Source organism: Lagenorhynchus albirostris, chromosome 4 (genome assembly GCF_949774975.1).
Source record: "Lagenorhynchus albirostris chromosome 4, mLagAlb1.1, whole genome shotgun sequence".
Lineage (NCBI taxonomy): Eukaryota > Metazoa > Chordata > Mammalia > Artiodactyla > Delphinidae > Lagenorhynchus > Lagenorhynchus albirostris.
In genome coordinates, this window is record NC_083098.1 from 47,357,217 (window position 1) to 47,383,386 (window position 26,170).

Here is a 26,170-nt window from a genome sequence, read left to right on the forward strand (position 1 = left end):
CCAAAACAAAACGAAAGAAAACCTTCTAAATTTAAAAAATTGCTGCTCTTTATAAGTTAACATAAGTCTTATGTGAAAAGTTTAAGTATATATCAGGAAAAACCCTCTAACTTCATACTGCTCACCAGGTAACATATAAATAAAATAGTTTGATTTTTAATCAATAGCCAAAAATGATTATTTAATCTAGAGAATACTAATATTCATTCTGCTCAACTAAAATCAATACAAAGAGAGGGAAAAATATTTTTTAAGAAAGAAGAATCTAATTCCATCTCCAAATCACATACAAAGCAATCATCTTAAAGATATTTTTCTGGAACTAAGCTAATGTCTTCCCTTTACTGATGAAAAACAAAAAAAGAAGAAAAAAAGAAAAAATCCTTATAAATAAATTTATAAAATAAACTCAACCTTAAACCAGCAAAATTGGCACAATCCAGTTGATTTTATGTACAGAGAACACAGTAAAAGAAACTTACCTACTTCTTCTTCTTCATCATTAGATATTATATTATACAGTGTGTCCAAAGCATAACCTATTATTTCAGAATCCGAACTGGAAGAAAGAAATTATTATACTTATACACTGCCAGTTAGAGTATAGCTGTTATGACCATTTTATACTCTTATTTAACAAGACTGTAGGAAACATTAATCCCATTTCTGAAAACCTACCCTAAGAAAATATCAGAGTGCAAACTGTAAAGATGTATAAAGGTTCATTTTTATTTATAATAGTGAAAAATTAGAAGCAACCTAAATGTCCAATAATTTTTTTAAAAAGTGGTATATCCATACCTATAGCAGCAATTATAAAATGTATTTTTAAAGAATGTTTAATGACCTGGTAATTAAAACACCCTTGATTTAGTGCCAGTAGGAAAAAACTGAATATTAACAATTAATGTGCACAATGATCCAATCTAGCAAAAAATATATATATACATTCATGTGTCTATATATATTTTAAGAAAACCTTATAAATAAATTTATAAAATAAACCCAACTTTAAAACCAGCAAAATTAGTACAAGCCAGGTAATTTTATAAGTCTGTGTGTATGTTTACATATATGCTTTATAATATATATAATCTTTATATAACACATATAATGTTTATATAAACATAACAGTGTTATCTCTAGTTGGACCTCTAGAATTTGTTTCCCTGATTTATATCTTATTTTCTAAAAGAAAAAAAACTTATGGTAAACATGTACTATTTATAATATCAGGAAGTGTAAGATTTTTTTCTTTTTTTCTTTTCTCTTTTGTTTCAGGAAGTATAAGATTTTTTAGTTGTTGATAAACAGACAAATTTTGAAAGCATGATGGAGGATGATGGCATTTAGAGTGAAAAGCAAGAGTGAGATACAGGTCAGAAAGATTCAGTGAATATGAAGAAGTGGCTAGGAGTGAAAGCAAAGATGAGGGACAAAAGGGGTCAGACCAGAGGATATAAATCTCAAATGAAGTGGGTCTTTTGAATTATTATTATTTATCATTCTTGTTTTTGAGAAATTTTGAGGGACATCTTTTAAGAGACTATTGAGAAAGTAGGAACAGAAGGGAACTTCCTGAAAATGAAAATCCAACAACTAACATATGTAATGGTGAAAGACTAAATGCTTTACCCCTAAGATGAGGAACAAGATAATGATGTCTCTTCCAGCCACTTGTATCCAACATTGAACTTGAGGTTCTAGCTCGAGCAATTAGGCAAGAAAAGGAAATAAAAGGCATACAGATTGGAAAGGGAGAACTAAAACTACACCTATTCCCAGATGACATGATCTTGTACAGAGAAAATACTAAGGAATCCACTAAAAACCTATTAGAACTAGTAAACAAATTCAGCAAAATTGAAGGACATATGCTCAATATATTAAAAAAAAATCAGTTGTATTTCTGTATACTAAAAATGAACAATCAGAAAATAAAATTAAAAGAACAATTCCATTTAAATAACAAAAAAGATTTAAATACTTTGGAATAAATTTTACTAAAGTACAAGACTGAAAACTACAAAACACTGTTGAAAGAAATTACCTAAAATTCAAATAAACGAAAAGATAATCTGTGTTCATGAATAGGAAGATGTAATGCTGTTAACATGGTAATATACCCCAACTTGATTTACAGATTCACACAATTCCTATAAAAATCCCACCTGCCAGCTGATCATAAAATCTGTATGGGAATTCAATGTATCCAGAATAGCCAAAATCATCTTCAAAAACAAAGTTGAAGGACTCACATTTTCTGATTTCAAAACTTACCGCAAAATTATAGTAATCAAGACTGTGGCACTGGCATAAGAATAGACATAGAGATCAACAGAATAGAGAGCCTAAAAGTAAAGTCTAACATTTATTTCAACTGATTTTTGGCAAGGATGCAAAGACCATTCAATGAGGAAAGAACAGTCTCTTGAACATATGGTGCTAGGACAACTAAATATCCACATGCAAAAAACTGAAGCTGGACCCCTACTTCACACCATATACAAAAATTAACTCAAAATGGGATATAAGATCTAAATGTAAGAGCTAAAGCTATAAAACTCTTAGAAGAAAACACAGGTACAAATATTCAAAGCATTAGATTAGGCAATGGTTTCTTAGATTTGACACCAAAAGCATAAGCAAGAAAAGATAAAACAGATAAACTGCATTTTGTCAAAATTAAAAACTTTTGTCCTTCAAAGGACACTATCAAGAAAATGTCCTTTGGGGCTTCCCTGGTGGCGCAGTGGTTAAGAATCCACCTGCCAATGCAGGGGACACGGGTCTGAGCCCTGGTCCAGGAAGATCCCACATGCGGCAGAGCAACTAAGCCTGTGCACAACTACTGAAGCCTGCGCGCCTAGAGCCTATGCTCCGAAACAAAGAGAAGCCACCACAATAAGCCCATGCACCGTAATGAAGAGTAGCCCCTGCTCATCGCAACTAAAGCCTTCGTGCAGCAACGAAGACCCATCGCAGCCAAAAAAAAAAAAAAAAAAAATACAATAAATAAATTAAAAGAAAAAAAGTGTCCTTTGACGACCCAAAGAATGGGAAAAAAAATATTTGCAAATCATGTTAAGGGACTTGTATCCAGAATGTATACATACAATTGAATAATAAAAAGACAAGTAACCAAATTAATAGCGGGCAAAAGACTTAGACATTTCTCTAAAAAAGATATACAAAGGGACTTTCCCGGTGGTCCAGTGGTTAAGATTACACGCTTCCACTGCAGGCGGCCTGGGTTCAATCCCTGGTCAGGGACCTAAGATCCCACATGCCTCGGGGCCAAAAATAATAATTAAAAAAATTAAAAAGATACACAAATGGTAAATAAGTACATGAAAGGATACTCAACATCATTAGTCATTAGGTAAATACAAATCAAACAAAAGTAAGATGCCAAGTTCACCCACTAGGATGGCCATTTTAAAAAAGGGACAATAACAAGTGTTGGTGAGGAGAAATTGGACCTTTATACACTTCAGATAAAGATATAAAATGGTGCAGCCTCCATGCAAGAGTTGGGCAATTTCTTAAAAAGTTAAACCACATGACTCAACAATTGCATTCCTTTGTATAAAACATATGTTCACACAAAAACTAGTACACAAATGTTCATAATAACGTTATTCATAACAGCCAATAAACGGAAATATCCCAAATGTCTGTCAACAGAAGAATGGATAAACAAAAATGGTATATCCATACAATGGAATATTATTCAGACAGAAAAGGGATGAAATACTAATACATGTTATAACATGGATGGACCTTGAAATATTATGCTAAGTGGAAGAAGCCAGACATAAAAACTGCATTTTGTCCAAAATGACTGTCCAAAACAGTCAAATTTATATAGACACAAAGGAGATTGGTGGCTGCTAGGCACTGCGGGGAGGAGGGAATAGGCAATGACAACTAATGGACACTGGATTTCTTTTGAAGTGATGAAAATGTTCTAGAATTAGATAGCGGTGATAGTTGTACAACTTTGTGAATATACTAAAACCACTGAAATGTACACTTAAAAAAAAACAACAAAAAACTACTGAGGTGTCATGGTTTGGAAACAGTTTCCATCAGACAACTTTCAGGCCCTGAGTGTGGGACTTGGGAGAACTAGCAGTCTCTCCTCAAGATGGCTATAAGAGAAGCAGACCCATGGACAGATGGAGAGTTTCAAGCCAGGCCAAGAAAGGGAACACAACTCTCTGTGATGTAGCCAGGCAGGAAGGGGATTCAGTTGAAGGATTCTGAGAGTGTTAGTTAGGCCAAGAGCAGAAGCATAAAAGAGTAATGAAGATGAGAAGTGGAAAGAGATGGCCGCAGAATATAGACCTTTGCAATCAATGAAGTTAAGAAAACGCTCACAGAACATTTTGAGAACAGAAGATAACAGATAAGTATTGGATGCAAATGGAAAGGGAATTTAGCGCAAGAGAAGGAATGAAACACAAGAAGGCTCAGAGAAGTTTGGCTTTGTTTGTTGCCTAAGGGTCATAATAAAACATCTATCAGCCTCTAACGTGATCAATTATTAGTTCACACGTTCACCAGGCTATATGGTATACCTTATTTCTAAACATGGTGCCTGGCACATAGTAAATGTGCTATAAATGTTTTAAAAAATATATTTCTTAACCTTTGTATCAGGAGTATCTACACATTTATTTTCTACTGTGCACTAAAAATGACAATAAGGGCCACTTTACATAGAGGTAGATTCTGTTTTCCATATCAAGATGTTAGTCGTTTCATTACCAACTTTATAAGACTCAGTGAGAAAATGTATACATAAAGACACATGAAATAAAAAAAAGAAAAATTATATGTATGTATAATAATCACACTGAAGTTTTTTTGACCTAAGGCCCATTTTCTCATAACTTGGAATACTGTTTAAAGCAGGTAACTAACTTGGGTTATTTTATTAGTTTTCTACTGATGCTGTAATAAATTACCACAAACTTAGTGGCTTATATAATACAAATATAGTACCTTACTGTTCTGGAAGTCAGAGGTCTGAAATGGGTCTCACTGGACTAAAATCAAGGTCTCACCAGGGCTTGCCTTCCTTTCTGATGGCTTTAAGGGGAGAATCCATTTCCTTGCCTTTTCCAGTTCTAGAGGCCTCCTTTCATCTTTAAAGCCAGCAAAGACAGGTCGAGCTCTTCTCATATCACCTCATTCTGACCTCCTCTTCTGCATTCCTCTTCTAGTTTTAAGAAGCCTCAGGATTATACTGGGCCCACTTGCATAACCCAGCATAATCTCCCCTATCTCAAAATCCATAACCTAATCATATCTTCAAAGTCCCTTTGCCATCTAAGGTAACATTCATAGGTTGTGCTGATAGAATATAAATATCTTTGGGGGAACCATTACTCTGCCTACTGCAGTTGCCCACTCTGGTGTTAATAAAACAGACAGTCCCGACATATCCAGTGGATTTATTCAAACACATTAGAATTAGTTGGATATGAAAGGTAGCCAATGTGGGTCACTGAGGAGGATAGAAAAGGTTCTAATTGGTATGAACAAGCAGCTGGGCATTGCTGAAATATAATTTAAAAAGGGGTTATGAGGTTAGACAAGCAGCATCTTGATCTTTAAAAAGCTTATATGCTTTGCTTTGTTTGAGGAACTTGGACTTCACACTGCACGGAGCTGTGAAATACATTAAATAGGTGAGTGATAGAAGATTTACATTTCAGACAGAAATGTAAATGAAATGAAATTCTTGAAATGAATGGAAGGACAAAGAGATCAGAGGCAAAGAATACAGTTTGAGGTGGTGGTGTATTTTTTCTTTTTTAAATTTATTTATTTTTGGCTGTGTTGGGTCTTCGTTTCTGTGCAAGGGATTGCTCTAGTTGCTGGGAGCGGGGGCCACTCTTCATCGCAGTGCACGGGCCTCTCACTGTCATGGCCTCTCTTGTTGCGGAGCACAGGCACCAGATGCGCAGGCTCAGTAGTTGTGGCTCACGGGCCCAGCTGCTCCGCGGCATGTGGGATCTTCCCAGACCAGGGCTTGAACCCGTGTTCCCTGCATTGGCAGGCAGATTCTTAACCACTGTGCCACCAGGGAAGCCCGTGGTGGTTTTAAAATATGTCAAAAAACCCTCTTTGATACAGCTCCTTTCAAAAGGTGGGCCCTAATTCTCCTCTTTTTAAGTGTAGGCTGTATTTATTTACTTGCTTCTAATAAAATAAAATGTGATGGGATTGATGATATGTGACTTCTGAGACTAAGTCCTACAAGGCATTGTGGCTTTGTTCTCTCTCTAGGATCACCTGCTCTGGGAGAAGCCAGTTCCCATGTCATGAGGATGCTCGAGCAGCCCTACAGAGAGAGCAACAAGGTGAGGTACTGAGGCCTCTTGCCAACAGCAGTGTTAGTGAGCCATCTTGGAATCAGATACTCCAGCCCCAGTCAGGCCTTCAGATGACTGTACTCCTGGCTGATATCTTGCATGCAACCTCATGAGAGACCCTGAGCCAGACCACCTAGCTAAGCCACTTCTGAATTCCTGATCCACAGAAACTGTGACATTAATATTTGTTATTTTGAGCCAGTAAGTTTTGAGGTAATATGTTATGCAGCAATAGATAACTAATACAGCGGCTATGAAAATGGCTTAAGTGATTAATATTGAGAGCCAGAACTAAGACCAACAATGGAAATCAAGAAAATTCACGGATTCCAGCTTCTTTTTTGTCTGGATGGGCATAATGCGTAAAGGAGAAGGATAAGTTCAGCACAAATCGTCCAGTTTCCCGTTTTAATGGAAAGGTGCTAACTGGGATGAACTTGGGTCAAAAGGCAGTTGAAGTGGATTGGGTGGGTAGGGGGGATGTGTGGAATAGGAGTAGGACAACTAGAGACAAATTAACTTTTGAACATTTATAATTTAAGATACCTCTGAGAGCTCTTGATATGGTAGAGACGTCTGTTGAACAGCTAAAGCTTTAGGATATATTTATTAACTAGGGGTAAGATTTGAAAGTTATTCATGTATAGCTGTTAATTAAAACCAAAGAGGCAGATACTCTCTTAAAGAGAAATTGAAAGAGCAAAAACTACGCTGAGTGATTTTTCCCTTAAGATATCATTCTATTAGTACAGTTTATTTCTCTCCCCCCAAAAACAAAGTCTGGATAATTGATATACCATAATATTCATATTATATTATAGAACAGTACATTATAGTATATCTGAATGAAAATCAACACATTCATTTGGTCAATTCAAACTCCAAATTTTAAGTCTTTAATTAGCAGTAACTTCATTATATTTTTATATAATGGAAAACTTTCAACCCCTGAAGGTTGAGATTATGTCTGTCCTAGTGCTTAATTCGCACAGTGGTTTGCACCTAGTATCCAATAACTGTTTATTGAAATGACAACTGAAAGTAAAAACTTAATAGCCTTAACATGACAATCATTTCTGGAATAGTGACTCTAAAACAAATTAATTAAAATTTCAAGAAAAATTAGGGAGAAAAATCATTAAGTAGAGACATACCGATCTGTTTGTAAAACATGGATAAGATGTTCCATAGCTTGAATACCCACTTCCAAGCGATATTTCTGCACAAAAGAAAAATGTTATTTAAGTAACTAATATCCAACTTAATAAACCTAATAACTGATAAAGTGTTACAGACCTTAGATAATGATTTGAGAGCACGCACAGCATTTCTTCGATCATCCAGTAAAGTAGATGAAGCTACTCTATCACAAAGCTTTTGAATCTGTCAGGGAAAAATGAAATAGCATTAATAGAATAAAAAGAACAAAAAGGAAACATGAAATTTTCCCCCAAATTTATACATTTGGAAAAAAAATCAATAAATGGGATGTCATGGAAATAAGTCTTTTCACAAATCGAAATAACTAGGTAGTATTATAATCTTGTTACAGAGATCAAATAGATTTTTCACAGAGACTTGAAAAATGGAAGTGGTGGAAGAGAAGTCAAATAAAGTAAGTCATATAAATTGAGGAATTAGGAGAAATTAGTAGAACCAGAGCTTTCTAAACATATCTATTACAGCTGTTTGAACCAAGAGGGTTGCATAATCCATTAGGGTTACGGTATATGATGGGAAGTTAATAAAAAAAAATTAAAATAACGATTGTTTACATCATAACTTCACCCTAACGTTTCCACTATATATTTGAACAAGAAAAGTCAGAACTGTTTATCAAAAATTTAAAGTGTGCCTCAAAATTTAGAACAGTGAAATGTTCCAAGCTTTTAATAAATTTGCAGGAATTAAAGCTTGAACTGAACTTTAAAATAAACCTTGGAGCATTATTTACAATAGGAAAAAATTGGAAACAACTGTCCATCAAGAGAAGATAAACTAAATAAATTGTGGTACATTCTTCAGTTAAATACTATGCAGCTACTCAAAAAAATTAACTGTACTGACATGAAAATACTGTGATTTAATAAATAGTGGGGAAAAAAGAGCAAGTGGTAAAACTATATGTAAATTGTGAGTCCACTGTAGTAAAAGTACCAAACTGTATGTGTATGTAAAATTGCATTAAAAAAGAATTTGGAAACTTAAAACTATAAAACCTTCTAGAAGAAAGCACTAGAGAAAATCCTCGTGACTTTCAAGTAGGCAAAGTTTTCTCAGACACATACTAAGAGTATAACTGATAAAAGAAAAACATGGTAGTTTGGACTTCATCACTCCTGTTCTTCAAAAGACAGTGTTAAGAGAATGAAAAGACAAGCCACAGAATAGATGAAAATACTTGGAAAACATCTGATAAAGAACGGTTTTTAAAACCACTATACTCAGGTCCTTTACAGCTCTAACAGTTTACTATTTTATTATTATTTATTCCTTAATGACAGTTCTTAGTAAGATTGTATAAATATGAGTTTGGCATAGCACAAACTTTTGCATCCTATGTATTGAAATTAATGGCTTAAATACATATAGTGTTTTCCAAATTATGTTCTATAGACTTCCAGTGTCCCAGAAGATATCAACAGACTTCCTATGATCACAGAACCAGTGGGAAACACAAGGTTATACAAAATTAAATATGTTGGGCTTCCCTGGTGGCGCAGTGGTTAAGAATCCACCTGCCAATGCAGGGGACGAAGGTTCGAGCCCTGGTCCGGGAAGATCCCACATGCCGCAGAGCAGCTAAGCCCGTGTGCCACAACTACTGAAGCCCGCGCACCTAGAGCCCATGCTCCGCCACAAGAGAAGCCATTGCAATGAGAAGCCTGCGCACTGCAGTGAAGAGTAGCCCCCGCAAGCCAGCACGCACCGACGAAGACCCATCACAGCCAAAAATAAATAAATAAATTTTTTAAAAAATTAAATATGTTTCTGCACTGCAGGATTTCTAGAAGTCTTTACTATGCTGATTTGAATTTCTTCATACTGCAAATGCAGTATGTCAACCGAGCTTAGCTTTACGTTTTGATTTAATTCATTCTACCTACTCACATTCTGAAATTATTCCTACCTTAAATTGTATTTACTTCATAGTAATTATATTGACTTTCCAAAATGAAAATAATAAAGTTTTCGCTTTATTAAATAACTGGTTGATAGTTTTTCTACTACAATTTTTTTTTACCATGAAAAAAACTACATAAATATCTCCTGAGAAGAGATAAATCTCAGAACTCTCAGCTTAAAAGAATTTCTCAAGCCAAAAAGAGTTTTCCTGAGTATGAGTATAATTTCTTCTACTTGGGTCTTGTACATCATTTTTTAAAAAATTTTTTAATTTTATTTTTTTATACAGCAGGCTCTTATTACTCATCAATTTTATACACATCAGTGTATACATGTCAATCCCAATCACCCAATTCAGCACACCACCATCACCATCACCATCCCCCCGCGCAGCTTTCCCCCCTTGGTGTCCATACGTTTGTTCTCCACACCTGTGTCTCAACATCTGCCCTGCAAACCAGTTCATCTGTACCATTTTTCTAGGTTCCACATACATGCGTTAATAGACGATATTTGTTTTTCTCTTTCTGACTTCCTTCATTCTGTATGACAGTCTCTAGATCCATCCACGTCTCAAAAAATGACCCAATTTCGTTCCTTTTTATGGCTGAGTAATATTCCACTGTATATATGCACCACAACTTCTTTATCCATTCATCTGCGAACAGGCATTTAGGTTGCTTCCATGACCTGGCTATAGTAAATAGGGCTGCAGTGAACGTTGGGGTGCATGTGTCTTTTTGAATTATGGTTCTCTGAGAATACGCCCAGTAGTGGGATTGCTGGATCACATGGTAATTTTATTTTTAGTTTTTTAAGGAACCACCATACTGTTCTCCATAGTGGCTGTATCAATTTACATTCCCACCAACAGTGCAAGAGGGTTCCCTTTCCTCCACACCCTCTTCAGCATTTGTTGTTTACAGATTTTCTGATGATGCTCATTCTAACTGGTGTGAGGTGATACGTCATTGTAGTTTTGATTTGCATTTCTCTAATAATTAGTGATGTTGAGCAACTTTTCATGTGCTTCTTGGCCATCGGTATGTCTTCTTTGGAGAAGGTCTATTTAGGTCTTCTGCCCATTTTTGGATAGGGTTGTTTGTTTCTTTAATATTGAGCTGCATGAGCTGTTTATATATTTTGGAGATTAATCCTTTGTCCGTTGATTCGTTTGCAAATATTTTCTCCCATTCTGAGGGTTGTCTTTTAGTCTTGTTTACGGTTTCCTTTGCTGTGCAAAAGCTTTGAAGTTTCATTAGGTCCCATTTGTTTATTTTTGTTTTTATTTCCATTACACTAGGAGGTGGATCAAAAAAGATCTTGCTGTGATTTATGTCAAAGACTGTTCTTCCTACGTTTTCCTCTAAGAGTTTTATAGTGTCCAGTCTTACACTTAGGTCTCGAATCCATTTTGAGTTTATTTTTGTGTATGGTGTTAGGGAGTGTTCTAATTTCATTCTTTTAAATGTAGCTGTCCAGTTTTCCCAGAACCACTTATTGAAGAGGCTGTCTTTTCTCCATTGTATATCCTTGCCTCGTTTGTCATAGATTAGTTGACCGTAGGTGCATGGGTTTATCTCTGGGCTTTCTATCTTGTTCCATTGATCTATATTTCTGTTTTTGTGCCAGTACCATATTGTCGATTACTGTAGCTTTGTAGTATAGTCTGAAGTCAGGGAGCCTGATTCCTCCAGCTCCGTTTTTTTCCCTCAAGACTGCTTTGGCCATTCGGAGTCTTTTGTGTCTCCATACAAATCTTAAGGTTTTTTTGTTCTAGTTCCCTAAAAAATGCCATTGGTAATTTGATAGGGATTGCATTGAATCTGTAGATTGCTTTGGGTAGTATAGTCATTTTCACAATATTGATTCTTCCAATCCAAGAATATGGTGTATCTCTTGATCTGTTGGTATCATCTTTAATTTCTTTCATCAGTGTCTTATAGTTTTCTGCATACAGGTCTTTTGTCTCCCTAGGTAGGTTTATTCCTAGGTATTTTATTCTTTTTGTTGCAGTGGTAAATGGGAGTGTTTCCTAATTTCTCTTTCAGATTTTTCATCATTAGTGTATAGGAATGCAAGAGATTTCTGTGCACTAATTTTGTATCCTGCAAATTTACCAAATTCATTGATTAGCTCTAGTAGTTTTCCGGTGGCATTTTTAGGATTCTCTATGTATAGTATCATGTCATCTGCAAACAGTGACAGTTTTACTTTTTTTTCCCAATTTGTATTCCTTTTATTTCTTTTTCTTCTCTGATTGCCGTGGCTAAGACTTCGAACTATGTTGAATAATAGTGGTGAGAGGGGACCTCCTTGTCTTGTTCCTGATGTTAGAGGAAATGCTTTCCGATTTTCACCAGTGAGGGCTTCCCTGGTGGCGCAGTGGTTGAGAGTCCGCCTGCTGATGCAGGGGACACGGGTTCGTGCCCCGGTACAGGAAGATCCCAGATGCCGCGGAACGGCTGGGCCCGTGAGCCATGGCCGCTGAGCGTGCGCGTCCTGAGCCTGTGCTCTGCAACGGGAGAGGCCACAACAGTAAGAGGCCCGCGTACCGCAAAAAAAAAAAAAAAAAAAAAATTTTCACCACTGAGAATGATGTTTGCTGTGTGTTTGTCGTATATGGCCTTTATTATGTTGAGGTGTGTTCCCTCTGTGCCCACTTTCTGTAGAGTTTTTATCAAAAATCGGTTTTGAATTTTGTTGAAAGCTTTCTCTGCATCTATTGAGATGATCATATGGTTTTTATTCTTCAATCTATTAATATGGTGTATCACATTGATTGATTTGCGCATACTGAAGAATCTTTGCATCCCTGGGATAAATCCCACTTGATCATGGTGTATGATCCTTTTAACCTGTTGTTGGATTCTGTTTGCTAGTATTTTGTTGAGGATTTTTGCATCTATATTCACCAGTGATGTTGGTCTGTAATTTTCTTTTTTTGTAGTATCTTTGTCTGGTTTTGGTATCAGGGTGGTGGTGGCCTCATACAATGAGTTTGGGAGTGTTCCTTCCTCTGCAATTTTTTGAAAGAGTTTGAGAAGGATGGGTGTTAGCTCTCTCTACATGTTTGATAGAATTCACCTCTGAAGCCATCTGGTCCTGGACTTTTGTTTCTTGGAAGATTTTTAATCACAGTTTCAATTTCATTACTTGTGATTGTTCTGTTCATATTTTCTGTTTCTTCATGGTTCAGTCTTGGAAGGTTATACCATTCTAAGAATTTGTCCATTTCTTCCAGGTTGTCCATTTTATTGGCATAGAGTTGCTTGTAGTAGTCTCTTAGGATGCTTTGTATTTCTGCGGTCTGTAGTAACTTCTCCTTTTTCAATTCTAATTTTCTTGATTTGAGTCCTCTCCCTCTTTTTCTTGATGAGTCTGGCTAATGGTTTATCAATTTTGTTTATCTTCTCAAAGAACCAGCTTTTAGTTTTATTGATCTTTGCTACTGTTTTCTTTGTTTCTATTTCATTTATTTCTGCTCTGATCTTGATGATTTCTTTCCTTCTGGTAACTTTGGGCTTTCTTTGCTCTTCTTTCTCTAGTTCCTTTAGGTGTAAGGTTAGATGGTTTATTTGAGATTTTTCTTGTTTCTTAAGGTAGGCTTGTATAGCTATAAACTTCCCTCTTAGAACTGCTTTTGCTGCATCCCGTAGGTTTTGGATCATCGTGTTTTCATTGTCATTTGTCTTTAGGTATTTTTTGATTTCCTCTTTGATTTCTTCAGTGATCTCTTGCTTATTTAGTAACATATTGTTTAGCCTCCATGTGTTTGTGTTATTTACATTTTTTCCCCTGTAATTCATTTCTAATTTCATAGCGTTGTGGTCAGAAAAGATGCCTGATATGATTTCAGTTTTCTTATATTTACTGAGGCTTGATTTTTGACCCAAGATGTGATCTATCCTGAAGAATGTTCCGTGAGCCCTTGAGAAGAAAGTGTAATCTTTTGTTTTTGGATGGAATGTCCTATAAATATTCATTAAATCTATCTGGTCTATTGTGTCATTCAAAGCTTCTGTTTCCTTATTTGTTTTCATTTTGGATGATCTGTCCATTAGTGTAAGTGAGGTGTTAAAGTCCCCACTATTATTGTGTTACTGTCGATTTCCTCTTTTAGAGCTGTTAGCAGTTGCCTTAGGTGTTGACGTGCTCCTATGTTGGGTGCATATATATTTATAATTGTTATATCTTCTTCTTGGATTGTTCCCTTGATCATTATGTAGTGTCCTTCCTTGTCTCTTGTAACATTCTTTATTTTAAAGTCTATTTTATCTGATATGAGTATTGCTACTCCAGCTTTCTTTTGATTTCCATTGGCATGGAATATCTTTTTCCATCCCCTCACTTTCAGTCTGTATGTGTCTCTAGGTCTGAAGTGGGTCTCTTGTAGACAGCACATAGATGGGTCTTGTTTTTGTCTCCATTCAGCAAGCCTGTGTCTTTTGTTTGGAGCAATTAACCCTCTCTCGTTTAAGGTAATCATCGATATATATGTTCCTATGACCATTTTCTTAATTGTTTTGTGTTCGTTTTCGTAGGACCTTTTCTTCTCTTGTGTTTCTCACTTAGAGAAGTTCCTTTAGCATTTGTTGTAGAGCTGGTTTGGTGGTGCTGAATTACCTTAGCTTTTGCTTGTCTGTAAAGATTCTGATTTCTCCATCGAATCTGAATGAGATCCTTGCCGGGTAGAGTAATCTTGGTTGTAGGTGCTTCCCTTTCATCACTTTAAGAATATCATGCTGGGCTTCCCTGGTGGCGCAGTGGTTGAGAGTCCACCTGCCGATGCAGGGGACACAGGTTCGTACCCTGGTCCGGGAAGATCCCGCATGCCGCGGAGCAGCTGGGCCTGTGAGCCATGGCCGCTGAGCCTGCGCGTCCAGAGCCTGTGCTCTGCAACGGGAGAGGCCACAACAGTGAGAGGCCCGCGGACAACAACAACAACAAAAGAATATCATGCCACTCCCTTTCGCCTTGTAGAGTTTTTGCTGAGAAATCAGCTGTTAACTTTATGGGAGTTCCCTTGTATGTTGTCATTTTTCCCTTGCTGCTTTCAATAATTTTTCTTTGTCTTTAATTTTTGCCAATTTGATTACTATGTGTCTCGGTGTGTTTCTCCTTGGGTTTATCCTGTATGGGACTCTCTGCGTTTCTTGGACTTGGGTGACTATTTCCTTTCCCATGTTAGGGAAGTTTTCACATATAATCTCTTCAAATATTTTCTCGGGTCCTTTCTCTCTCTCTTCTCCTTCTGGGGCCCTATAATGTGAATGTTGTCCCAGAGGTCTCTTAGGCTGTCTTCATTTCTTGTCATTCTTTTTTCTTTATTCTGTTCCGCAGCAGTGAATTCCACCATTCTGTCTTCCAGGTCACTTATCCGTTCTTCTGCCTCAGTTATTCTGCTATTGATTCCTTCTAGTGTATTTTTGATTTCAGTTACTGTATTGTCCATCTCTGTTTGTTTGTTTTTTAATTCTTCTTGGTGTTTGTTCTTTAATTCTTCTAGGTCTTTGTTAAACATTTCTTGCATTTTCTTGATCTCTGCCTCCATTCTTTTTCCGAGGTCCTGGATCATCTTCACTATCATTATTCTGAATTCTTTTTCTGGAAGGTTGCCTATCTCCACTTCATTTAGTTGTTTTACTGGGATTTTATCTTGTTCCTTCATTTGGTAGATAGCCCTCTGACTTTTCATCTTGTCTATCTTTCTGTGAACGTGGTTTTTGTTCCACAGGCTGCAGGACTGTAGTTTTTCTTGCTTCTCAGGTCTTGTACATCTTTTGATAATTTTTTTTTTTAGGTAGTTTAGAGGTACCTAAAAAATAGGAAGGCATTTCTTGCTTTTCCCTAGCCCTAAACCTCAAGCACTGGTTCTAAATCTGAGATTCCCATCTTGCTTAGAGTACTTCATCCCAGTACCCTGTAATGCTTGAATTTTAGTATCAGCCCCATCTTTGGTTGGTGTACAGACAGACTTGTGTCAGAATACGAACTTCCACATCTAAAAGCTCTTTAAATCATTATCTGTTGAAGGTGGCTATTTAATCTGGGGGAGACACTTAGCTTTAGGAATATTGAAGGGAGATGATCATAATCCTAGAGTTTGGGGGTTTGCTTTGTTTTCACTTTCAATCTTTTGTTTTGTGTTCTAACATGCTAACATTTAAGCCTTGTTAATTTTTTTGTGGTGGGGGGGCCGCAGTGTGGCATTGTGGGATCTCATTTCCTGGACCAGGGATCAAACCCACGCCCCCTGCATTGGAAGCATGGAGTCTTAACCACTGGACCGCCAGGGAAGTCCCGAGCCTTGTTAATTTTTTTAAAGTGCTTTAAGATATACACAAAGGTAATAATTTCGGCATCATGAAGATAAATATTCAATATAAGTTAAAATAGCAATGATGTTATTTTTCATCTACCAGTCTCACAAAAATTAAAATAATACTACCATATATTAATACTATATGATTCCATTTTTACAACTCAAAACCAAGCAAAACTAATCTAAGCTATCAGAAGTCAGGATGGTGGTTGTTCATGGGGATGGGGAGTGGAAGCACAAAAGGGACTTCTAGGGTGCTGGTAATGTCCTGTTCCTTGATCTGGGTGCTGGATACATAGGTGTGTTCAGGTTATGAGGTTTATGTATATGACATGTGTACTTTTCTATACCTTCAATAAAATGATTTTAAAAACAGAACTATACAGGATAGAGAAAGACATAGATTAACGAACTGGCTTATATTCTATCAGATGGAAAGTAACCTAAAAAAGTGTCAATTTGGCAAAAACTATTACAACTTAAAATGTTCATACCCTTTCCACCAGGCATTCTTATTTCTAGGAACTTATCCTTTAAAAACATGCCCACAGGGGGCTTCCCTGGTGGTGCAGTGGTTAAGAATCTGCCTGCCAATGCAGGGGACACGGTTCAAGCCCTGGTCCATGAAGATTCCCACATGCCCAGAACAACTAAGCCCGTGAGCCACAACTACTGAGCCCATGCACCACAACTCCTGAAGCCTGTGCGCCTAGAGTCTATGCCCTGCAACAAGAGAAGCCACTGCAATGAGAAGTCCACGCACCGCAACGAAGAGTGGCCCCCACTTGCTGCAACTAGAGAAAGTCTGCACGCAGGAACGAAGACCCAACGCAGCCAAAAACAAAGAAAACAAAATGCCCACAAATACACAATGTTATATACTAGAATGTTCTTTGTAGCATTATTTTTAACAGGTAAAAAATAAATCTAGCTTCCATCACTTAAGGATATAATAAATAAGAAGTCTGTAACACTGATGAGGTCCCTTACCAAACCATGCTGGCACCATGATCTCAGACTTCCAGACTCCAGAATTGTGAGCAATAAATTTATGCTGTTTATTGGGGAAAAAAAGAAAGGGCGGATGGAATCTAAAGGTTCATCCACCAATCAGGAAACAGTTAACTAACATATAGTACACATACACTATGCAATTAATCAAATGAGTAAAGCAGATCCATATGCACTGACATGAAAAGATGTCCAAGATACATTAAGTGAAAAAAGAAAACAGTTAATAGTATATTTAGCATGAGCTCATTTTGGTTTAAAACTATACCATTAATAAACTATGTGAATACTATAAAATTCTTAGAGGAAAACATAGGCAGACACTGTCTGACATAAATTGCAGGAAGATCTTTTTTGATCCACCTCCTAGAGCAATGAAAATAAAAATAAACAATGAAAATATGAAAATAAACTAATTAAACTTAAACGCTTCTGCACAGCAAAGGAAACCATAAACAGAATGAAAAGACAACCTACAGAATGGGAGAAAATATTTACAAACAGAGCAACCGACAAGAAATTAATCTTTAAAATATACAAACAGTTCATACAGCTCAACGGCAAACAAAACAAAACAATCCCAAATCACAAAATAGGCAGAAAATCTAAACAGACGTTTCTCCAAAGAAGACATCGAGATGCCCAAAAAGCACATGAAAAGCTGAATATCACTAATTACTAGAGAAATGCAAATCAAAACTACAATGAGGTATCACCTGACACCAGTCAGAATGGCCATCATCAAAAAATCTACAAACAATAAATGCTGGAGAGAGTGTGGAGAAAAGGGAAACCTCCTACACTGTTGTTGGGAATGTAAATTGGTCCAACCATTATGGAGTACAGTATGGAAGTTCCTTAAAAAACTAAAAATAGGGCTTCCCTGGTGGCGCAGTGGTTGAGAGTCTGCCTGCCGATGCAGGGGACACGGGTTCGTGCCCCGGTCCAGGAAGATCCCACATGCTGCGGGGCGGCTGGGCCCGTGAGCCATGGCCGCTGAGCCTGCGCGTCCGGAGCCTGTGCTCCGCAACGGGAGAGGCCACAACAGTGAGAGGCCCACATACAGAAAACAAACAAACAAACAAACAAAAACTAAAAATAGAGCTACCATATGACTCAGCAATCCCACTCCTGGGCATATATCCAGAGAAAACCATAATTTGAAAAGATACATGCACCCCAGTGTTCACTACAGCACTATTTACAATAGCCAAGACATGGAAGCAACCTAAATGTCCATCAACAGAGGAATGGATAAAGAAGATGTGGCATATATATATATATATATATATATATATATATATATATATAGTGGAAGATTATTCAGCCATAAAAAAGAATGAAATAATGTCATTTGCAGCAGCATGGATGGACCTAGAGATTGTCATACTGAGTGAAGTAAGTCAGACAGAGAAAGACAAATATCATATGATATTGCTTATATGTGCAATCTAAAAAAATGATACAAATGAACTTGTTTACAAAACAGAAATAAAGTCGCAGATGTAGAAAACAAACTTATGGTTACCAGGGGGTGGGAAAGATGGGAGAGGGAAAAATTGGGAGATTGGGATTGACATATACACACTACTATATATAAAATAAATAACAAGGACCTACTGTATAGCACAGGGAACTCTTCTCAATGCTCTGTAATGACCTATATGGGAAAAGAATCTAAAAAGAGTGGATATATGTATATGTATAACTGATTAACTCTGCTGTACAGCAGAAACTAATGCAACATTTTAAATCAACTATACTCTAATAAAAAATTTTAAAAAGAAATATTAATGGGATTCTACTGCTAGAGTGAAAGTTAGGAACATAGAAATAAATAATTTTTCAAAGGAAAAAAAAATACTATGTGAACATGTATAGAAAAAATTAAGACTATGTACCATACTGTCTTTCAGTGGGTTGCTGGAAATGTTCATTTTCTACATTATTTCTGATGTTTGAATTTTGATAATGAACAAGTATTACCTTTATAAGCAGAAAAGAGTAATAATGGAATAAAGTGAACTGGTTTATGTTTTATTGGAATTTCTAGGATATTTTCATGACTGACTGAACTCATCTTTAAAAGATGCTATCTTTACTCTGCTGATCAAAATAATATGAAATCTGCTCTTAACTGATAAAAATAAACTAACATAATAAAAATATCCTCAATGGCTCCCTACTACCTATAAAGTCCATTTTTTTTTAGACTAGAATGCACAGTCATTACTCAGTCAATAAATACACACTGAGCATGTATGTATTTGTTCTTGTGCTAACCAAAATAAGATATGGTCTCTGGCCACAAAGAGCTTAGACAGGAAGACAGTTGTGTAAATAAACTACACTAACAAATTAAAGTTATATAAGTATATGCTCATAAAGCAGGTGCACAAAAGAAAAAGTAGTGAATTCTATCTGAAAGTGAAACTGCTATGTTTACTTCCCTGCAAAATGCATGTGTTGAAATCCTAACCCCCAGTGTGATGGTATTAGGAGGTAGGGGCCTTTGGAAGGTGATTAGGGAGGGAGGGTGGAGCCCTCATGAATGGGATTAGTGCCCTTATATAAGAGACCCCAAAGAGCTCCTTCACGCCTTCTGCCACATGAAGACACTGGAGAAGATGGCAGTATATGAACCAGGAAGCAGGCCCTCACTAGACAAAGAATCTGCCAGCACCTTGATTTTGGACTTCCCAGCCTCCAGAACTACGAGAAATGTGTTTGTTTCTTAAACCAACAAACCTATTGTATTTTTGTTACAGCAGCCCAGATAAACTAAGACAGATACTGTTTAAGAATGGTATATTGAGGATGACACTCTTGAATCAAGAATTAAAGGATGAGTAGTTCACCAGACAATATAAGGAAGGAATGCCAGGCATAGAAAATGATTTCTTATTTTATAATTGTGTATACATATTTTAATGTAGAAAATAGCATTTTATAGTCCAAATAAGAAAATTGGTCTAATTTGAGTTTATAAATTTTATATATCTATGAACAATTTTTATATTATGCACATACATATATATACTTGTTCTATTAAAATAATATACCAAATGAAATTTCTAAAATATGAAAGCTTTCCTTTTAAATTAATTTTATTTTATTATTATTATTATTTTTTTGGCCACGCCATGTGGCTTGCGGGATCTTAGATCCCCGACCAGGGATTGAACCTGGGCCCCTGGCAGTGAAAGTGCTGAGTCCTAACCACAGGACCACCAGGGAATTCCCTACAATAATTTTAAATGCTTCTTATTTCTGGGAATGATGATCAATCTAAAATAATGTGGGGGGGGGGGAGAAAGGATTATATAAGATTAAACTGTTAGCTAAAAACAGATTTCTAATGACTTCAAATTATATGTTTCTGCTTCAATTAACTCTGATTAATAACCAAATCACTAGTGTTTTTTAGAAGGTTGCAAAATGAAACTTAAAAATTAATCACTATTTTAAAGTGTAGTATTTACAATTATAGAAATAAAATCCATTCATTCCTGAGTTTGGGTAAATATGTATCAAGACTATTTTTAAGACTATAAACATGCTGAGAGTTCCCTGGTGGCCTAGTGGTTGGGATTCTGGGCTTTCACTGACGTGGCCTGGGTTCAGTCCCTGGTCAGGGAACTGAGATCCTGCAAGCCACGTGATGCGGCCAAAAAAAATACTATAAACATGCTTTTTATCTATTAAACTTGGGTTTTAGCGGCAAGTACGTATTCTTCCTGATTGGGGATTTTATTATATTATTTATTTATTTTTCTTTTTTTTTCTTACAGTTTTATTGAGATATAATTGACACACTCGATTGGGGATTTTAATCGGAACTTTCTCTCTAGTGACTTAAGGCAATTACCATACTGCAAACCAATAAGAGTAAAAAATGAATATAAGAACAACTTATTTATCCAGAACCATAATTAAGCTATTTCAGATACTTCCCCGTCTGGGAAGATCCCACATGCCGCGGAGCGGCTAGGCCCGTGAGCCATGGCCACTGAGCCTGCGCGTCCGGAGCCTGTGCTCCGCAACGGGAGAGGCCACAACAGTGAGAAGCACACATACTGCAAAAAAAAAAAAAAAAAAAAAGTTTTTGCAGAGTACCTGGCACCTATAAATGCTCAATAAATGTTTAACAAACTTTATTATTACCAAACTTCTATGACTCCTTTGTATTAATTTTCTATCCTATCAGGCTTTTGGCTGTCATTTCCATCATATACGTTTCTAACAGTTCAAATTTTGCAGATTTTAATCTGCTGAGTGAGAAATCTGATAATTAGGCTAGATAGTAATATGTCTAAAACCCCAAATTACTCAGGCTTGAAATCAAGATTGAGTATATGGACTTCGCAACTTCTACTTTTGCTATGCGAAAGCCATATTAGCTCCTGATAATATTCCATACAGTTGAAGTTTCTGAGTAAGTGATCTCTCCATAATAAAGTGCTATGTTGCAACCTTTTACAGACAATGGAAACCAAATGAAAGGAAAATATTACATATGTTCCAAACCTTACAAAGACAGCCATGTTTCAGGCCAAACACAGGTCTATATTTTTCAGTTGTAGCACAAGTACACTTAATTTTTCTTCAGAAACTGAAGATTTCAAAGACCATTATTCCATTTATTCCTGACTTAAAAAACCAACACAATGCAGTATGATTGTGCTTCATTAACCATTCTTTTAGCTATTAGAACCCTCTGTGCTTTAGCTGGGCACAAAGGTTGTCCACCTACACTACTTTCTGAGCTTTCCTTACACCTGGGCATAGAAAGTGACTACACTCTGGTCAATGAGTTCTTTGTACCTTCCAAGTCATGTCCTTAAAAGGAAGCTATTTGTTCTTCATTCCTCTTTCTTCTTCCCTTAGCCTGGAACTTGAACCTGCAGGTAATGAAGCACCTGCAACAATTCAAACAAGGGCACCATCCTAGCTGATGGCAGAACAAGATAAAGAGCAGCACCTGGGCCCCTGGACCACCCTGAGGAACATAACTAATCTATCCTAGGGATTGCCTTCTAATTGGACTTTTATTGGACAAAGACACAAACTTTTTTTATCTTGGTTAGACCTCTGTTATAGCAGCTGATCCAATACCTAAACTAATAAACTCGTTTTACAGGAGAGGAAACTAAGGTTCAGGGATAAAGCAATGCACCCCAAAATACCCTGCCAGTTTGGTGGTACAGTCCAGATTCTAACTGAGCTACAGATGTCTCACTTCAAAGCCCACACACTTTCTACTATCCTACATTGCCTCTTATGCAGAGAAATGGGAGCCTGAGCACCTGTTGCAAACTACAGGGACTGCAAGATTTTTTTTCTTTTTGTAAATAGGGGAACACTGTAATGTAGTTCCTGTGAATAGCTTCCACTTTCACTACAGACCAGTAAGGACCCTCATAAGCCTTGGACTTAACTGCCCAGCCAGGGTAGTCCCTTGTTCTAAGGGAGTTGGAGCTTTACTCTGGGAAAGCTATAATCAGAAGCTACCAAGTATTTATGAAAAAGTCAGCACTATATATAAGTACTTCAGAAATTAATATACTCACTTTTAAAGAATTAATCTGGCTGAGATAATAAGGAGAAACTGGAGCAGAAAGAGATTACAGAAAAATTATGTCAGCTCATTATAACAGACAAGAAATAAGGTAAAAAAAAAGGGCATTAGGGTGGTGGCAATGGGGAAGGGCTGAAGAGATAGATAAGACAAAAGAATATTTGAAAGAAATGAATTTAAGAGGCTTGAGAATAAAGAATAAAATGTCTGAAACAGCTGCTGTTTGGAATTCAACTTCTAGAAATTTGTCGTAAGGCAATATATGCACATGTACAGTCATAATTACAAGAACAACCACTGCAGCACTGTAATAGAAAAAGAAACAAAACAGAAGGACCTTAAATGCCCATTCATGGAGCACTTACACTTTTCATTTTATACACTTCTACAGCTTTTCCTTAAGCATGTATTCAAATGTCTCTTTTGTCTTTTAAAAAAAAGAATCAGAGAATCAAAAAGCATCACTGAATAAGCTAGCTGAAGTTTGATATGAATCCACAATCACTTTTCTATATCTCAGAATATTCTGGTTTTGGTAAAGTCAAAGGAGTAATAGCGTCTGAAGAATTCCATGCCATAATCTTGAAGTTGGTGATTCATTCATTCATTCATTCATTCAACAAATGTTGGAGTGCTGCTGCCCTCATCGGGGCCATGGTCAGTGCAACCAGAGAGCAGTGGTTTGTGACAAGGTAAGTTCAGAAATTGGACTAAGCTGGGGGGTGAAGGATGAGTAAAATACGTGAGGGAGATTAAGAGGTACAAACTTTCAGTTATAAAATAAGTCATACAGATGTAATGTACAGCATAGGGAATATAGTCAATAATATTGCAATAACTTTGCATGGTGACAGATAGTAAGTAGACTTACAGTGGTGATCATTTTGTAATGTACAAAAATACCAAACCACTATGTTGTACACCTGAAACTATTATAATATTATAAGTCAATTATACTTCAATAGAAAAGAAAAAAGAGGACTTCCCTGGTGGAACAATGGTTAAGAATCCGCCTGCCAATGCAGGGGACACGGGTTCGAGCTCTGGTCCGAGAAGATCCCACATGCCATGGAGCAACTAAGCCCGTGTGCCACAACTACTGAGCCTGCGCTCTAGAGTCCACATGCCACACCTACTGAAGGCCAAGCGTCTAGAGCCCGTGTTCCGCAACAAGAGAAGAGACCGCAATGAGAAGCCCGTGCACGGCAACAGAGTAGCCCCCGCTAGTTGCAACTAGAGAAAGCCCATGCACAGCAACAAAGACCCAACGCAGCCAAAAATAAATTAATTAATAATTTTTAAAAAAAAGAAAAGAAAAAAGAAAGCAACTGGGACTAAGCATTAGAAACTTCTATAACAACTGGATACTTTTGTGGTTGTTTAATAAAAAAAAAAATTGGGCTTGTATATTGTATGTCCATGAGTATGTGTGTGTGTATTGTCATTTCATTTTCCTATAAATTCATTTTTATTATATTTTACAAAAGTATTGGTCTGTGATGAATTGGAAATTGGGGGAAAAAAAACAATCCAACTGGTTCTTCACCACAGTCAGTTTGAGAAATACTATTAAAGTGCTTAATATCTTGCTGGGCCCTGCAAAATTCTATTTTGGGGAAACAGCAGTGAATCACTACAGAAGGTACCTACTCAAATGAAATTATAATAGCAAGGAGACAACAGAATAAATTAAAAACAAGATAAATACAGATAATAATAAGTGCACTGAGGGAAATGATTAGGGAAATAAGACAGAGACTGGGTGGAAAGTAGTACTTTGGACAGCATAGCTGGTCAGAAGGTCCCAAGTTAAGCAATGATTTGGATATAGTCGGACGTGTGGGTAATTGGTATCAAAAATGAAGCAAGTGGAAAAGTAGGGAAGCAGAGTGAATGAGGATGTTACCATCAGAAGGAAAAAGGACAGTATTTTAGAGCTGAAGGATATGTTTATTCAGTGTCCCACATGGGATCCTGAGATGAGAGATTTTTGTTGCTAGCAACTCACTCACTCTCTCAGAATCCGACCAAGGAGGCCACTTAGTAGTTTAAAGCAAAATTTATAAATTTACTATTTTTTTGAGGTCACAGACTCTTGCCCTAGTCCTCAACACCCTTACCTACATGACGGGAGCGTTAGAAAGGAAGTACAAGTTTAAATCCCACAGATTTCAATGCCATCCTGCTCCTTTTCAGTTAACATTTTGCTGCCATTATTGATCAAAAGAATGAGTTGTAATACAGAAAAAATTAATCCAGTCTACTTTAGTAAAAAATCAGAAATATTTGTCCCTACGCCTTTTACCAAAGTACTCATTATCACAGCATACTACCAAGGCGCCACATTTCAGATGACCATTCTGTAGACTTCAAACAAGTAACCTTCCCAGATTTTCTGCCTGAATCAACAGAGATATAAATACAGTTGACCCTTGAACAACAGTTATGACCCTTGAGCAACAGTTATGAACTGCGCAGGTCCACTTATACTTTTTTTTCAGTAGCAAACACTGCAGTACTATGTGATCCTTGGTTGGTTGAATCCGAGGATATGAGGATATGGAGGAACTGTGGATACACAGAGTCAACTATAAATTAAATTACAGGAGGATTTTCTACTGTGCAGAGCGTTGGTGTTGTTCAAAGGTCAACTGTACAGTCAGGATATGTAAGGTTACAGAATAGAATACTGGTAACGACAGGAAAAGATACTTCTGTCTATTTGTTTGAAACAAAGAAACTTACAAACATTTTTAAAAACTCTCAAAAAAAACAACTATGTTCATTGATTAGTAAATAGAAAAATTCTAATGCCTACTGTTAAAATTTTAAAAAATCAAATAGCTATGAATATAACTATTTCACTCATAAAGAAACTCATTTGTCTAACAAACATTGGTAAATGCAAAGAAAACACTCTGGAAGGATGTACAACAAACTTCATTAGAGATTACTCCTGGTAATGGGAAATAAGATCGTGAAAAGAGGAAGAAAGGGGCAACTTTAGACTATATACTGATTTGAATTATATATAATAAGCATGTTTTCAACTACTGTTTCAATAACACAAACATTTAAAGAAATTTCCCGAATATGTTAGACTTTGCTTTGATTCTATTACCTGCTCTAACATACCACCTGATTGACTCACTGTTCATCTACTTTCTGAACACTGTTGGTTCTTGTTATTCATAATAGTTATGCTCTATAGTCACCATGAACACTGAATTAGCAGACACTGAACTGCTGTGCCTAAAGGAAATACAGTGCTAGGTTCCTGTGAGTCCCTGGTAACATTTTCATCAATGGATCCAATACATAACCTTGTTTAACGTGTGCTTCTGTTTAAAGACATCTTATTCAATATATACCCTTGATTCATTAACACTGAACTCACAGCTACCAGCGCTATTACTCATGCCTTAGTAAGCTTATCTAACACACATATTTTCCTCACAAGGCACATCACAGCTTTCTTATGCAATACTTCGGAACACTAGACAACAGTTCAGCACTACATTTGGGGCCAGTTTTAACAGCAAAAATTTTTAAAAAGCACAGAAATGCAAAACACATGACACTAAACAGACTGTGAAAAGGACACTTGTTTACAGTACAAGAGTTGAAACAAGAAGGCAGAATATCTTTTTGTTTGACCTCAGTTGGGAATGCACACATCAGTGACTCTGATTTTTTGCTACTCTGCATCTGTCCACAAATCAGTGTAAAAGTGTTGCGTGTATT

The 26,170-nt window shown here is 36.6% G+C and overlaps 1 protein-coding gene across 2 annotated transcripts in view; it reads right to left on the bottom strand.

The window, feature by feature from the left end:
- Positions 1–26,170, bottom strand: part of USO1 (USO1 vesicle transport factor) — a 92,091-nt gene that overhangs the window by 57,014 nt on the left and 8,907 nt on the right. For both annotated transcript variants that reach the window (XM_060148005.1, XM_060148004.1), the window contains exons 2-4: positions 7,683–7,769; positions 7,541–7,605; positions 483–559 (exon numbers count right to left, since the gene is read on the bottom strand). In XM_060148005.1, the coding sequence (XP_060003988.1) occupies positions 483–559; positions 7,541–7,605; positions 7,683–7,769 (229 nt within the window). The remainder of the gene's footprint in view (positions 1–482; positions 560–7,540; positions 7,606–7,682; positions 7,770–26,170) is intronic.